At 47.1% G+C, this 16,285-nt stretch overlaps 1 protein-coding gene across 1 annotated transcript in view; it reads left to right on the forward strand.

The window, feature by feature from the left end:
* GNS (glucosamine (N-acetyl)-6-sulfatase) overlaps positions 1 to 5,591 on the forward strand; it is a 60,803-nt gene extending 55,212 nt beyond the window's left edge. Inside the window, exons 13-14 of the mRNA XM_026500105.4 lie at positions 42 to 202; positions 2,949 to 5,591. Coding sequence (XP_026355890.1) covers positions 42 to 202; positions 2,949 to 3,027 — 240 coding nt within the window. The 3' untranslated portion in view covers positions 3,028 to 5,591. The remainder of the gene's footprint in view (positions 1 to 41; positions 203 to 2,948) is intronic.
* Positions 5,592 to 16,285: the final 10,694 nt, after the last annotated feature.

Below are 16,285 nucleotides of genomic sequence, written 5' to 3' on the forward strand. Positions count from 1 at the left end.
ATGCTTGCTCTTTTCTTTCCCCCATCTTTGCATTCTTGTAGGTATTTGTAGAAGTCTATAACCTGACTGCAGACCCAGACCAAATCACGAACATTGCTAAAAGTATAGACCCAGAGCTTTTAGGAAAAATGAACTACCGGCTAATGATGTTACAGTCCTGTTCTGGACCAACCTGTCGCACTCCAGGGGTGTTTGACCCTGGGTAAGTTTCCATTGTCTTCGATGGCTTTGTCAAGTTGTCTGTAGCAATCATGCCATTCTTGAAGGCAGAGGCAGCCTGAGGGGTCCTTTTGGCTTTGAGCTAAGCCGTGTTCCTCATTGTTCTGCTTTATAGTAGGAATACTGTGTCTTCGTGCATTCACCTGGTGTGCTGAGAAAATAAGCTCTTTGAAACTTTTGCTCTCCCGTGCCAGTCGCTGCTTAGCTGGAGGCCTAGCCCTGCTCCCCACCACGTGGGACTCTTCTTCCTCCCCTTCCTTGCGTGATTTGGTCATGGTACCAACTTGACTGTACTGGTGACAGGTGGGGTTTCTATCAAGTAGGCCGACCAAGTGCTGCCCTGTCCCCGAGCACTTCCGAGAGGATATGCCGTCATTTCATTTCTCAGAAACCCCAGAGAAACTTGAGTGCTTGCCAGTACATTTAATATGCTAAACACGCAAAATGAGAGATACTGAAATACGTGAGACCAGCGTAGCGTATGAGGCAGAAGAGAGCATCACCTGCTAAGCCAGCTCTGTTCCTCCCCTTGTTCCTCCGAAACAGTAGCTTTTCACCAGTGACACTGGGTCTCAGCACACCGTGAATCTGAGCTGCCTGTGGTAAGAAACTTGTCATTTTATGCTTGAAGATTATGAAACCTCAGTTGAATTTTCACCAGGGAAGGATTATTTTAGTTCTCATTTTTATTATAAGAAAGAGGGGAGATTGATGTCCTAAGCTGATAGAAAGTAGTAACAAGTAGTAACTCAGTTATTTAGCTGTCTTTGTGTGAAGTATCTTCAGTACACATTAGTAATATATGTGAATGAGCGGAGAAACTAGATTACAGGCTGTTTGTTAAAGAAACGTCGGGGCACCTGGGTGGCTCAGTCGGTTAGGCATCCGACTCTTGGTTTTGGCGCCCATGTCGGGCTCTGAATTCAGCTCAGAGTCTGCTTAAGATTCTTTTCCCCCTCTGCTCCTCCCCCTGCTCTCGCTCTCTCTCTCTCTCAAATAAAACCTTAAAAATACTTTTGCTTCTAAATGCTGTATATAGAGCCAGAGAGACGTGGAGGCCAGCAAACTAAAACTAGGTAACAATATAAAAAGACAACATTTATCATAACTTTATATCACTTCAGCCCTTTTTTATATGGGTAACCCTGTTAATGCAATCACCGGTCAGGCATTCTGACTGCCCAGCTTGGAGCTTCCCTCCAGGTTAGTGAAATGCACCCTCACCTCTGCCAGTTCCTTGAAGTAGGGAATTCGGTCTGTAAGGGGCACAAGACTTCTAGTTGATACATGAGGACTTTGAGGTTTCCAGCAGCTACGTTGCTCGCAGTGTTTTATCAGATAAAATTAGGTCCTACAGCAGCCTCGGAGGGCTCTTAGATCTTCAGTCCATCCGGCCTGAAGTGTTAGGACTTACCCATGGAACTTCCAGGCAGCTGCCAGAGCCCTGAGGTACAGCTGCCCAGGGGTCACCATGAGAACTGACACTGCAAGGCCTCCTGACTCCCAGGCGAGCTCGCTTTGTTGTAACTAGAATTTACTTGCCTTGCTCACGTTCTAAGGAGTTTGTAACCGAGACTGCAGCTGCTGGCGTTACTCATGTTAGCCTCAGCTATTGAAACCACCTGATTTCTTTTTAAATTCCTTAGCAGTAGCTTGTTCTTTCCCAAACACTTAGGCCTATAGAATCCTCTGAAAATGGGGGTCAGCAGATTAGATCCTACAGGCCCAATCCAGCCACCACCCTTTGAAAATAGCCACATTCTTTTACATACAGCAACAAAGTTGAGTTGTTGGGACCGAGTGTATGGCCCACCCTTGTTCTAAAATAATGCTGAATAGTTTATCCCAAAACATTGCAGGATAAAAGTAAAGTGCAATGTTAGGTCTAGCCTACACATGTAAAATGTCTTTCCAGCCAATCTGCCTTCTTTAACTTTACCACCGAAGGAAAAGAGTAAAAGCTGAATGGTAACTTGACTCTTGGCCAAGTTGAATTACAGTCACTGTTTATTGGTAGCCAGAGAGGTTAATGACTCACCTGAGTTCATAATGAGCCAGATGGAAACTTGTGTCTGAGGTGCACACCGGTGCTCTTACCTGTCATTCTGTCTGTGAAAGAAAGGGCTTTGAAGCTGCTGGTAGGGCTCCAGCAACGGCTAGACTCTGCCATTAGGCCACTTTAAAACTTCAAGATGCCTCCACACCCCCCGGGGGGGAGGGGGAGGAAGGAAAGAAAAACCTCAAATCTTGCCTCCTCCTAATGCCTCTCAAGATTAACTTTGTTTTTCTCCTCTTTGCTTTTTACTACATTGTTTCATACTACAGACTTTGCCACTAGATTCCTTTCTGGTGATTTAACTGTTCTTCTGTCTTCCTTCCTGCCATCCTTTCCACTGAACATTCTGAAGGAAGTACTCAGTGGCTAACTCGAGTTAACGTGACATCCTTTTCTTTTTTTTTTTTTTTTTTTTTTTTTTTAAACTCTTTTTTTTTTTTTTTTTTTTTTTTTAAGATTTTTTATTTATTTATTTGACAGAGATAGAGACAGCCAGTGAGAGAGGGAACACAAGCAGGGGGAGTGGGAGAGGAAGAAGCAGGCTCATAGAGGAGGAGCCTGACGTGGGGCTCGAACCCGGAACGCCGGGATCACGCCCTGAGCCGAAGGCAGACGCTTTAACCGCTGTGCCACCCAGGCGCCCCTGTGACATCCTTTTCTTTCCGCTCCACAGTTACAGGTTTGATCCTCGCCTCATGTTCAGCAATCATGGCAGTGTCAGGACTCGAAGGTTTTCAAAACATCCGCTGTAGCGACGTCTGCGGCTGGGTGCCTGCACGCCTGTCCGGTGGCGTGACGTAGTCGGTATCTGTAGCTCGTCCTCACGACCACGCCTGGAACAGTTTCTGGACTGGCTCTAAGTCCTGTCTGAAAAAGCCACCCGATCAGCTGACTTCCTTGTGCAATGTGTTAAACTGTGAACTCTGCCCTTACGTCAGGAATGGCTGGCCCTGGTCCCTTCCTTCAGCTAATAACGATGCTCCTGAGGTCTCTGTCCTCACCACACCCTTTCCTGGGGTTACAGTTCTTGATTATTCCCCATGTGGTCAGAGTCTGAATTTGTAAATCCATTCAGATAAATGGCAATACTTGGGGGGTGGGGGGATATTTTACAGCTCGACCACTTCACTATCGAAAATACCAACATCACGTGGCTTGAATAACCATCAGAGCAAGAACAAGTACCACCATTTTCAGATTAGTAGAAATATATTGTTTCTAATATCCATCACAATGTGATAAGGTCACAAATTCAAAATCTGTCTCTCAGCCAAGCACTGGTTTTTTGTTGTTGGGTGTTTGTTGTTTCCTTTCTCTTGCATTCTGGGCTGGTGCTACACTGAACTAGAGCAGTAAGTTTGTGGTAAAGGCTAATTCCGGGTAGTTACAAAAGGTGCCAGCCATCTCCTTCCTGGAGGCTGCTAACCACGTGCTAACCACAAGGGGGGCCTCTCTTGATGCCCACCCCTTGGAGATCTGAAAAACAAAGTGGCTTAGGTATCTCAGCAGGGAGAGAACTTCCAGGGGTTGGCGAAGGTTGCACTTTCTGAGGGCCTTCTGTAGACCGCGCTCTCGGGTTGCCAGGTTGAAGGGCTGCAGCTGGGATGGAGTAAGTGCCTGGGTAGCAGGGAGCCCGGCATTCTGTTGACACTCTGTTCAGCTGGTGTGGTTGATGCCGAGTTCCAGCTGCTCTGCCCTACTTTCTTCCCTTTTAGAGAAGTTCTTTCTGAGTGTTTGGAGTCTTGGATAATCTGGGCCTCATTCACTAATTCCCTGTCAAAGCCAGACCTTGCCGAGGTTTCCTCACTGTTTGGAGCACCTACGTTTGTAGGTTTCTGGGCTCAAAGACCAATCCCGTTTCTATTGTTTTCTTCACAAGAAAGCTAATCTGTGGTGGGACGGCAGGGGGAGGAGGAAGAGCTGTGGTATAACCTGTTCAACTCAGGCAATAGTGATTTTAGCTTTATTTAAGGTCTTAGGTTGAGCTTTAAGCACTTTGTAAGACATGGCTGTCAGCAGCTTCTCTGTCAGAACTCCGGATCCGGAGCCATGTTGGGTTAATAGCCATCGGGTTTGTCCTTTACCTCACGCAATCCCTGTAACTGTGGTGGTATTTAGAGGAGAAATCGGCAAATGAACACCTCTGCTGTGAATGTTTTAGGGAAAGAAATTCTAAATATTTTGTAATTAAAAGCAACTACAATGTTAAATATGGGTATCAGCTTTATTCTGCACTTCCGATTCTTAACATTAATCAGTCAACTTCCGCCTTACTGAAAGTTGACCACAGTTATTCCCGAATAAAAAGAAACCAACTCTTACCAGGTCTTATATTGTCATGTCCTATTATTCAGTTTTATGATGCTGGTTCCTGAGAGCAGGTAAAGTCATAAGAGTGACACAAGTCAGCTGCCCATAGTAACCCTGCCACACTGCTCTTAACACTCAGCGGACTTCTGTTCACGTGGTGGGGATGGGATGCCCGCTCTGTGTACCTCCCCTGTATTTGGTACATTTCCTCCTAACTTGGGAATGGCCTATAGTTTAACTTTCTCTTAGACTGGCTTCATTCTGGATCTGTGCTAAAATCATCTTTCATAAAGAGGCCTCAGTTCATAGCCCAGCAGACTACAAAACGCACTGAACTTCTCAGAATGTATGTACAAGGAACACACTGCAGGACGCTTGGCTTGTTTCTCTAGTAATTGCATGAGTTTGGATTCTTACTATTTTCTTTTAAGAAGGCCAGGTCTGGACTGGTTCGTGCCCTTCAGGGGAGAAAACTATATAACCATTAGGAGTGACCCAAGGAATGAACAGAGATTTTTGCCTTCTAAGATTTCCTATTAAAAGCTCTCCCTCAAATAACCAGTGGGGAACCCCTTTTGAACATCTTTTAATTTGACCAACGGTACCATTGCAAAATACGTTTTAATTCACAATACTAAAATATTGGTACAAAATAGTGACAGTAGCCATGGACATTATACCTTGATCTGTGAGAAACGTTCTTAAATTTATTTTTGGTGTCTGAGGATTAGTGCGTTAACAAGATGGATTGTTCCAGGTCCTTATTAAGAGAAAGCAAAGGGTATTTCAACTTATCTGCCAATGAATTAGATGGGAATATTTGGGTTCTTTGACCACCACTTAGGTCCCACTGAGTTCTGTGAATTCCTGTGTTTGTGTCATCTGTTCCTAGAAGTCATTCTGCCCTGGCTTTGTGTCATCTCAGTCACCTGACTTAGAAAGTGCCCTTCGAAAGACCCTGTTCACTGCTGCACTTTTCAACAAATTAAAATTTATTTCTGTTCTAGTGGGAATGTGTCTTTTGTTTTAGTCCACAAGTAGTAATTTTGACAAGATGCTTTCTTTTCCCCCATGCTGGTTCATCCTTTCATCACTCACCTAGGGGGTGCTGTAGTCTCTATCTGGAAAGCTCTTCTGTACGTGCTTCTTGCTGACCGATATCCTTGAATGAGCACCATGGAGAAAAATGATAAGTCTTTATGCATTTACAGCTTTGCAGGAAAGAGTCTTATCCTGGCAGACTTCAAATTAAATAAAAATTAGATAAAACTAATTTCCAAGGTGCTTTCCCTTGTGTCCACTCATGTGATGCACTGTCCTAAATGAGGGAGGACCTTTGACGGGGGTTGACAAGGGATGTCTCGGTCACGACGACTTACCTCTGCTGTTGGAACACGGTCAATGCTTAGTATGAGTGGTTATGTTTGGTAAATTTTATATACCAGAACAGGCCAGGATTTGCCAATCCCTGACCTAGGAGTTTGCCTCATATCTTACAAATCATGAAAACCAGGTAGAAAAACAATATGTTAGAGGACACCTGTAAAGTTTCCAGATCACTATAAAAAAAAAAATTTTTTTTTTGAAGGACACCTGGCTGGCTCAGTGGGTAAAGCATGTGACTCTTGATCTTGGGGTCATGAGTTCAAGCCCCACATTGGGTAGAGAGATTTTTTTTTTTTAAGATTTTAAGTGAAGTGTTCAAACAGAAGTGTATTTCTATATACTTTCTGAACGCTTAGGTAAATTCCAAAAAGTAACTTCAGTGTATCACAAGGTGAATCCAATGAAAAAGAACATTTATTTGTATAGACAAAGCTAAGTACAGACTCTACCAGATCGATTTTTTTTAATTTTTCATTTAAGTAATCTCTCCACCCAACATGGGACTCAAAACACAACCCCAAGATCGAGAGCTGCATGCTCTACCCCCTGAGCCAGGCAGGTGTTCTAGCCATTTCTCTACCTGATCCCACCTGTCCCCGCGGAGACTATGCTGTCCTGTAGAAGCAGACCCCCTACAGAACTCCGTGTCTCACGGTCTTTCTCTACCAGCAGGGGGGCTTGAAAGGCTGGTCATGTGCATACCCTGGTCTGTTGTGGGATGAGCAGACAACAGGAGAGCCCAAAGTCCCCAAGCTGAAGGCGCTGAGCTGAGACCTCCATGGATGGCCTAGGAATTCCCACAGAAGACAAGATTTAGATGTGGGACATGGGAGCCTGCTCCTAGACTGGCACAGACTAGATAACTATTCTAATACTGCGTCTTTCAGAGGAACCTTCCATGACCACCTTCTGCCCAGGAGAACGGAGATCCATACATACTCTCTCAACCTGGGGCACCTGGGTGGCTTGGTCGGTTAAGCATCCAACTCTTGATTTCAGCTCAGGTTATGGTCTCAGGGTCGTAAGATCGAGCCCCACATTGGGCTCCACACTATACAGGGAGTCTGCTTGAGATTCCTTCCCTCTCATCTGCCCCCTCACCTGTTCATGTATGCACACACTCTCCCCCCCAAAAAATATATCTTAAAAAAATATATTCTCTTAAGCTGCAGTTCTGACTGATGCTGATAGAATCAAGAGATTCAAAGGATGCTTGTAATTAGTATTTACAGTGATAGAACACCACTGCAGAATAGGTTTTCTCCTTCAGCTGAATTTATCCAAGCTCACAAAGCTAGAAAATAAGGATTTCAAAGAACATCTGGCTTCAAAGCCATCTTTCTGTTGAACTCTGCTTTCTCTAAGAACGATTTTCCCTACTCCATTATATATTTGAGTGCCTACTCTGCCTGGCAGTGAGCTTGGTTATGAAATGGAATTACTCTGTTCCTGACATCTAGGACAGTATATAGATTGAAAAGAGAGGGGCGCCTGGGTGGCACAGCGGTTGGGCGTCTGCCTTCGGCTCAGGGCGTGATCCCGGCGTTATGGGATCGAGCCCCACATCAGGCTCCTCTGCTGGGAGCCTGCTTCTTCCTCTCCCACTCCCCCTGTTTGTGTTCCCTCTCGCTGGCTGTCTCTATCTCTGTCGAATAAATAAATAAAATCTTGAAAAAAAAAAAAGTTGTCAACATAGGTTGGTGGAAATAGAAGTTACATGTAGGCCTCATAGTAACCACCACACAAAAACCAGTAGTAGACACACATACCACTACAGAAAAGTCACCAACTACGAAGGAAGAAAGCAAGAAACAGGAGCTATGAAACAGCCGAAAATAATTAACAAATGGCTGTAAAAATAATGAATAAAAAATTTTTTAAATGGCAGTAAGTACATACCTATCAATAATTACTTTAAATGTAAATGAACTGGGGTGCCTGGGTGGCTCAGTGGTTGAGTGTCCAACTCTTGATCTCAGCATCGTAAGTTCAACCCCTGTGTTGAACCCCCATACCCAGCATGGAGCCTACTTGAAAAAAAAAAAGGTAAAAGAACTAAAATTCTCCAATCACAAAAAACACAAGACCCATGCGGCCTCCAAGGGACTCACTTGAGCTGTGAGGGTACACACAACTAACGTGAATGGATGAAAAGTTTCAGTATTCCATGGAAAGGAGCCAAAAGAAAGCAGGGGCAGCTATACATGTATCAGACAAAATGGACTTTGAAACAAAGGCTAATAAAGCCGGGCATTACATAAAGGTAAAGGGGTCAGTCCAGCAAGAGGATATGTTTATAAACATTTCCGTAACATTAATGCACCCAACGTAGGAGCACCTACATATAGAAAGCAAGTATTAATGGACTGCAAAAAAAAAAAAAAAAAAAAAAAAAGGAACTTGTCCCTAATACCTGGATTTACAGGGAAACTAGTTTCAGACTAAGACGGTAAGAAGGGGAGGTGCCCCTACCATGCAAGTGGTTTCTAACCCCACTCCGCAGCATGGCTGTTGGGAAAGAAGAACAGCCCCTCTCTACAACCCATGTGTTTCCAGAACAGCTGTTGTAAGCTGGCAGCCAAGCTGACTCCTCACGATCCTGTGAGGTCCCTTTCCACACGCATCGGGGCTGGCCCACGCAACCAGCAGGCCGGGGCGGATGGGGTACTGTGTGACTTCAGAGGCTAGATCATGAAAGACCTGCCGGCGTCTCCTTCCTCTCGGCTGCTCTGGAGGAAGCCTGCTGCCGTACTGCGAAGACACCCGAGCAGTCCTACGGTTCGGTCTCTGTGGTGAGGACCTGAGGCTTCCTGCACGTGACAGCGCCACTTGCCAGCCAGCCGTGTGAACAAACCATCTCAGAAGCGGATCCTCCGGCCCCAGCCAAGACTTCGGGTGTTGACCAGGGCTGCAGTCATCTCAACTAGAGACGCCCAAGCCAGAACCATCCAGCTAAGCTGCTTCCCAAACTCCTGACCCACAGAAACCACGTGATACAAGAAATGGCTAAGCTGATTTTGAAGTAATTTGTTATGCAGCAAGAGATGACTAATACAATGACAGACTAGTTTATGGAGAGAAACTGAGGCAAGCCTTTTGCCAAAGCCTATTCAATCATAGGTACCCGAGACAGGGCAACGCTCTCTAGTGGTAGAGGCGCCCCTTATCCCGTAGTGGGAAAAAGTTTTACGTGTATAATATACACGAAGAATATAAACAAACACTGGCTCCCAGCTAAGGTTCCAAAACCACGGAGAAGCTTCTTGAAATGGTCGCTTAAATGTTCTCAGCGCATGCTGGAACATGCTTTAATGGACTCGGCTAGCAAGCTCGTCGCCGATCCAGCCCTGTCTCCAGCACGTCCCGCAGCTCGCGGAGGCTGGCGCGGGGGCAGCGCTGCGCGGGGCCAACAGCTCTTTCAGCGGCTGTAGCGCGGCGACACTTGGACTTGATCCGGGAAACCCCGTTGTCCAAAACAAGATCACGCACGGCTCTCTTGCCTCGTCCCCATGCAGCCAAGTAGCTCAGCGATGCATTCCGGTCTGCGAGGGCGCCTTTGTCTAGGTTGCTTCCCCAGGACGCCCGACCGCCGCGCGTCCCACGTCAGGTGCGCGGCAGCCTCAGGAGGCCCGAGAGCAACGTGACGACCCGGACTCCTTCAGCAGACGGGGTCCTCTATCAGGGTCGCCATCAACCTCTGGCTCCGCCTTTACAGATGCTCCCATGTTAAATGCAGCCTGGGGTAGCAAGCCTGGTGCTCAGTGCAGCGCAGGGAAAGAGAAGTGGGGCCTCGGTCATGCGGCCGCGTGCGGTGCGCGGGAGGCCCAGCGAGGCTCCGCCGAGGGCGAACTCCGGCTGCCTGCAGAGCAACACCGGCCTGGCTCAAAGCTGCCCAACTGGCAGTTTCCAGACAGGACTACGAAATGCTGCGTCCTGCGGATGTGCCCTGCAGCTGGGAGAGCTACCAAGTGAGCCGCGGCTGTGGTCCAGTCCCCAAGGAGGTCCCTACGTGGGGGGAGCCGTCACATGCACGACCACGCCGACTAGAAGCAAGGGTAAAGGCCCCAGACTGCGTCTACATGTGGCCCTCTGGTCTGGGTATCTCAGCATCACTCTCGCCTCGCGGAGGCGGGACAGCACGGGTGTCCCTCGTCCCAGCTGCGCTGAGCATGTGGCTCTAACTTGTCAGGGAAGAAAGACAACACTCTTGCCACTGTATTTGTGGGGAGTGCAAGGGAAGGCACTGAACGCTGATTACTTGGTCTACCAATCGCCCTGGAATCTTGAGCGTTTTGCTTAGTTTTACTTTAACTGTTGCCTTTCCTAAGCGAGAGTTTAAAAAAACAAAACAAGAAATGTTTCTGCTTGGGACAATGTCCCCTTTGGAAACTGCATCCTGGGTGATGCTTCTAGATGAATTTCAGTGTCAACAGGATAGGTAAGCATCTTAGCCCAGTGGTAAAGCAGCCACTAATTAACACCACTTTAGGAACAAGAACTTGGAAAATAACACCACCTTACATGATACTGGGCTTCACAGTGGACAAAGTACCTTCATATTCATCATTGTATGTGGTCCTCCCATCAGCCCTGGCAGGTAAGCAAACAGGTGACACTCTCTCCAATTTACAGAGGGAAAAAATGGTTTGTTCCAGAGCAATTGCCACTGTGAATTTTAATTCTGCCCTTGCCAAAGATGAACTCTTAACTTAGAGACAATTGTTTAGCCCTCAAGTTCTTTTCTCATAATGGAGGAAAAACAGCAAGAGTGATGCCGACATAACATGCTGCCAAGAGGAGGACTTCAGAAACCAGTCCCCACTGTGTGAGAATGTTCACGTAAGTTATGGAATCTGTGAGGCAACTCGTACTCATCCTCAAAGGAAGCCTCCAACCTTGTCAACACTCATAACACTCTGTACTTTCCCCTCACAGCACTTACCAGTTTGTATTCCACGTGGACTCTGGTTTCCAGGAAGTGAGGGGCCATGAGGTTCTGTCCCACCATAATCCACCCAGTGCCTGACGTCTTCAGGGTCACTTAGAGATACATGTTGAATGAAAGAAATTAAAACACTTCATGCTCTACTCGAGTTTCTTTTTCTGCAAAGAACAGAACTAATATAAACTGAAAGATTAAAAAAAAAAAAGGACAACTAGGTGGCTACAAGAATACAGATATAAGGGGGACTTGGGTGGCTCAGTCGTTAAGCACCTGCCTTCAGCTCACTCAGGGTGTGATCCCAGGGTGCTGGGATGGAGCCCGCATCGGGCTCCCTGCTCAGCGAGCCTGCTTCTCCCTCTCCCTTTGCCTGCTGCTCCCTCTGCTGTGCTCTGTCAAATAAATAAATAAAATCCTAAAAAAAAAAAATACAGATATCTCAGAACCCAACAGTAAACTAATTTTTCTTTTTGCAACTTGTTTTATTAAGTAAGTTCTACACCCAATGTGAGGTTTGAACTCAGCTTCTCAAAGAACTGACTTTTGGTCTCACTGGTTTTCTGTTTGTTTTCTATTTCATTCATTACCACTCTTTAGTACTTCCTTTCTCCTGCTTACTTTGGGTTTGCTTTTCTTCTAGTTCTTAGGGGGGAAGCTGAGCTCTATTTGAGCCCTATCATCTTTCCTACCGGGCATTTAGTGCCATAAATTTCCCTGTTTCTCTCCTTGATCCCCCTGTGGGAACGGGCACTTTAGTACAGAGCGACACAGAGCGGACTCTTGCCTGAGGGAAGAGGGGAACGTGAGCATGCGGCAGCCCTAATATCCCAGGTAGGTTCTGAATTCACTCTCCGTCTCAGAGGCCACAGAGCTGCTCCCTTGCTCCTCTGTTCCATTCTCCTCCTTTCTCTGCGGTCTCTCTCCCCCACTGACACAAGCCCACGAGGTCTAGAAGCATCCATTGCTGACTATAATTCCTGCACTGACTTAAAAATTTTGAGAAGGTCTCATTGATCAACAGCCGCATCAGTCGAAGACCCAGCTGGCCGTGGTCAGGGGCACAGGGCCGTACTGCATGTAAAACTCCGTTCCAGGGCTAAGGGCCGCAGGTCAGGGAGGCTCTCTGCAGGCTAGCGATTACCCTCAATTTAAAACGTGATTTCATGTATGTGTGGAATCTTAAAAACAAAATAAATGGAAAAAGCAAAAGCAGATCCATAAATACGGAGAGCTGCCAGTTGCCAGAGGGGAGGAAGATGGGGGGTTGGGCAAAGTGGGTGAAGAGGAGTGGGAGATAAAGGCTTCCAGGGATGGAACGAATACTTCTGGGGAGAAAAGAGCACAGGGAATAGAGCTGCTGGTATTCCAGAAGCGTCCTCCGTGACAGATGGGAGCCGCACTTGGGAGCACAGCGTAACATACGGAACTGTGGAATCACCGTGTGGTACGTCTGAAACGAATGTAACATTGTGTCAACTACAGTAAAAAATGGTGTTTTTAAAAAGCGTAAGAGGGATGCCTCTGGAGATCTGTAGTATTTGAACAAGTATGGGGCACTGGTTAACGTGGCGGATTCTGAGATACGGATTCAGCTTTGGGGTGGGATGCAGAAAAATCTGCCTTTTTACAATGACCGCCGCCGGGGGTGCGGGGAAAGGGGAACCCTCTTACACCGCTGGTGGGAGTGCAAGCCGGTGCCGCCACTCTGGAGAACAGTATGGAGGTTCCTCAAGAAGGTAAAACAGAGCACCCCACCACCCAGCAACTGCACTCCTAGGGATCTACCCCAAAGATACAAAGGTAGTGATCCAAAGGGGCACGTGCACCCCAATGTTCATAGCAGCCACGTCCACAACAGCCAAACTACAGAAGGAGCCCAGATGTCCATGCACAGACGAATGGATAAAGAGGATATGGTTTAAATATACAATGGAATACTATTCAGCCATGAAGAAAAATGAAATCTTGCCATTTGCAACGATGTGGATGGAACTAGAGGATATTATGCTAAGCGAAACAAGTCAATCAGAGAAAGACAATTATCATATGATCTCACTGAGAAGTGGAATTTTAGAAACAAAACAGAGGATCATAGGGGAAGGGAGGGAAAAATAAGATGAAATCAGAGAGGGAGACAAACCATAAGTGACTCTTAATCATAGGAAACAAACTGAGGATTGCCGGAGGGGAGAAGGGTGGGGGATGGGGTCACTGGGTGATGGACATTAAGGAGGGCACGTGATGTAATGAGCACTGGGTGTTAAACAAGACTAATGAACCACTGACCTCCACCTCTGAAACTAGTAACACAGTATATGTTAACTGAATTTAAATTAAAAAATAAAAATTTAAAATAAAAATAAATTTTTAAAAAATAATTTAAAAAAATAAAATAAGCACCTCCGGTCGTTCTGGAGGCAGTCCGTGAGTAGCACGGGAAGCTCATTTTTCCTGAGAGCTCTTCCAACAGATCTTGGACTGCCCCTTCCCAAGCACCAGCCTCGTAACAAGTAACTTTCCACAGACCTACTGGGCCTCCGCTCCAGCTGCCTGAGGTGAACGAAACTGCACAGAGTAAGCTGAGGGTGGTGGGCACAGGGTGACACAGGGAACGGACACTTTGCTCCTGGCCTCACCCACACCCCTCCACCCTCGCTGGTTGTCTTCCTTGAGGCTCACTCCCCTCCCCAACACACACGAAGTCCGGATTAAAGTTTATCCAGAAGAAATGCAGTGGAACTTGGCCTTTCCTGAAGTCCCCGATTACTGTGGCTGCCCTTTTCTCCAACAAGGGTCTTTTATTGATAAGGCATTAGAGGATATGCCTGACTACCTAAAAATCATGGACTCTGCACATTTTCCTTGAGAGAGAACACATGCAAGAAAAAATACCTGAAATGTTTGCCAGTTTGAAAAGAATCTGCAGACCCCATTTATAGCTCAGTATGAAACACTGGAGTTTAAGCTGTTGCCCTCCTACCAGCAATAGGAGTAATTCAAGGACTGTAGTGTGCTGCTCCAGAATTCTTCGAATTTAAGCAAATCTTATTGCACTTGAAAATCAGAAAGCCCTCGGGGCCCCTGTGTGGCTCCGTCAGTTAAGCTTCCAACCCTTGGTTTCAGCTCAGGTCATGGTCTCAGGGCCGTAAGATTGAGCCGTGTCGAGCCCCAAGTCAGGCTCCGCACTCAGCACGGAGTCTGCTCAAGACTCTCCCTCTGCCCTCTCTCTCTCTCTTTCAAGAGATTTTTTTTTTAAGAGAATCTTTTAAGATTCTCTCTTTTAAGAGAGAGGGGGCAGAGAGAGAGAGAGAGAGAAAAGAAGAATCAGAAAGCCCTTGAAAGCAGAGCCCCCGGCACTCCACCTCAGAGAAAGGATCAGCACAGGGTTTCTTTAATCCCTCTTGCCAGTAAAGGGTGGCAAAAACAAGGGGAGGCTGCAAATACCCCCCCTTCTGTGCCACTTAAAACCCAGATACACTAAAGCTAAGACTCATTTAGAAAGGCTCAAAGCAACTTTTCTAGTTAAAGTAACTCCCTTTCAAAAACAAAGCCAAAACCCCAACTTCTTTTGAAGTATACGAACAGCCTGGGGTGTTCTGCTGTTTGTGTGTAAACACGTGAAAATGCCAATATTCACATTTCCAAAAGGGGAAGAGAGAGGCGCTTTCGGGGTTCAGCTGCTGCCAAGTCCTACCTCGGCCAAGTACGAGTCACGAGTGTCTCTGGAAACTGTGATTTAAGATCGGAAGGGTCTGTCCCCTACCCTGCCAGGCTCACCTTGCAGAATTCTAGGGAAAGGTCTGCCAAAAGAACCAAATGAAGCGAAAAAGCACCAACCAAAATCCCCTAAAAAACAAAATACAACCCTGCAGATGACATTTCACCTGTTCGTTTTTAATGCTGCGCACTCCTCTTCCCCTCCCCCCCATCCTTGCACAAAGCTGCTCTTCTGCACACCTAACTAGGCATGAAGTTACTCACCCCAGACGAGTGTGAGCGCTCAAGACTTTCAGTACTTGGTTTCCCGCGCTCCTCGGGAGGGGCTCGTCCTCGCTGCGCTGCGGGAGTCAAGCTCCAGCCTCCGCAAACGGCAGCCCTGAGTTCTCCCTGGGGCTACCCTCGGGGTGGTTCCGGGGCTTATCGTGCTAAGGGCTTATCGTGCTAAGTGCCATAGAACGCGGCCTGGCTACCCTGTCGGTCTCCCCGGCACAGCAGAACCCGTAGAGTGAAAACGCCGGCAGATGCTTCAATACTTCGTTCTCCCCATCACTTCAACGGGATGCGCAACGAGCGCCACCACCGAAGGACGGCAGGGCGCTCAGGCAGCAAGGCCGTCCTTGCACTTCCCGTAAATCCCAGCCGCACCCAGAGGCTTGCTTTCCGACCAACTGCCCATCATCGGCAACGTAACGGGCTTTTAACCGGCAGTTGAACTGGAAAACTGGATAGAGCTTCCACCGGGAGCGGAGGGCAGGACGGTCAGCGGCCCGGACCCGCTCTGCCACTCAGTCCGAGTGGCTGCGAGAAGCTGCTGGACCTCTGGGCGCTTCCGCATCCGTAAAATGGGAATGTTGACAATACCTACCTCACGGGGGAGAAAATGAGTTAATACATATAAAGGGTTTTAGAATAATGCCTGGCACACTGTAAACACTTTGTTTGAATTTGCTATTACAGTATAGAGACTACCCCCCTTTTTCTGAAGATTTTACTTGAGAGAGAAATAGTGTGAGAGAGAGCACGAGTTGGGGAGAGGGGCAGAAGAAGAGGGGGAAGCAGACCCCACTGAGCAGGGAGCCCAATGTGGGGCTGGATCCCAGGACTGGGAGATCATGACCTGAGCCGAACCAACTGAGCCACCCAGGTGCCTCTCCCCTTTTTTCCCCAAACACAAAAGGCAGGATACCATTCTTGAGGATTTTGCAAAATAAGAAAACTTAAACAAGTTATCAGTTGGTGACAAATTCTGACAAAAAGCCTAGGGTAGGAAACTAACTCCCTTTAAGGGATAAAAATTTCAAAAACCTCCTGCACGCTGGGTAGTAACCCAAGCTGAACTCCCAAACTAGATTCCTTTGGATATTTCATCATAGAGATCTATACAAAGCCATCATTTTCTATAATATTTTCACTTCTAAAACATCTCTTCGTAGGTTTTCCCCTCACCAGTGGGTGCCGCCTTGCCCCTATTTCACCACCACCTCTAGGGGGCAGTGCAGAAGCAAAAACGCTTGCCTAGAGCCCAGCGGCGGGCGTGCCCACGGAGCCTACACCCAATCACCACTGACCCCCACACTCTCTCCCATCCCACCATCCCGCGTGGGTCAGTCATGCTGACCAAAAAATACAAACGCTTTTAACGCCAAAAGTGG

This window comes from Ursus arctos, unplaced genomic scaffold, assembly GCF_023065955.2.
Source record: "Ursus arctos isolate Adak ecotype North America unplaced genomic scaffold, UrsArc2.0 scaffold_21, whole genome shotgun sequence".
Taxonomy (NCBI): domain Eukaryota; kingdom Metazoa; phylum Chordata; class Mammalia; order Carnivora; family Ursidae; genus Ursus; species Ursus arctos.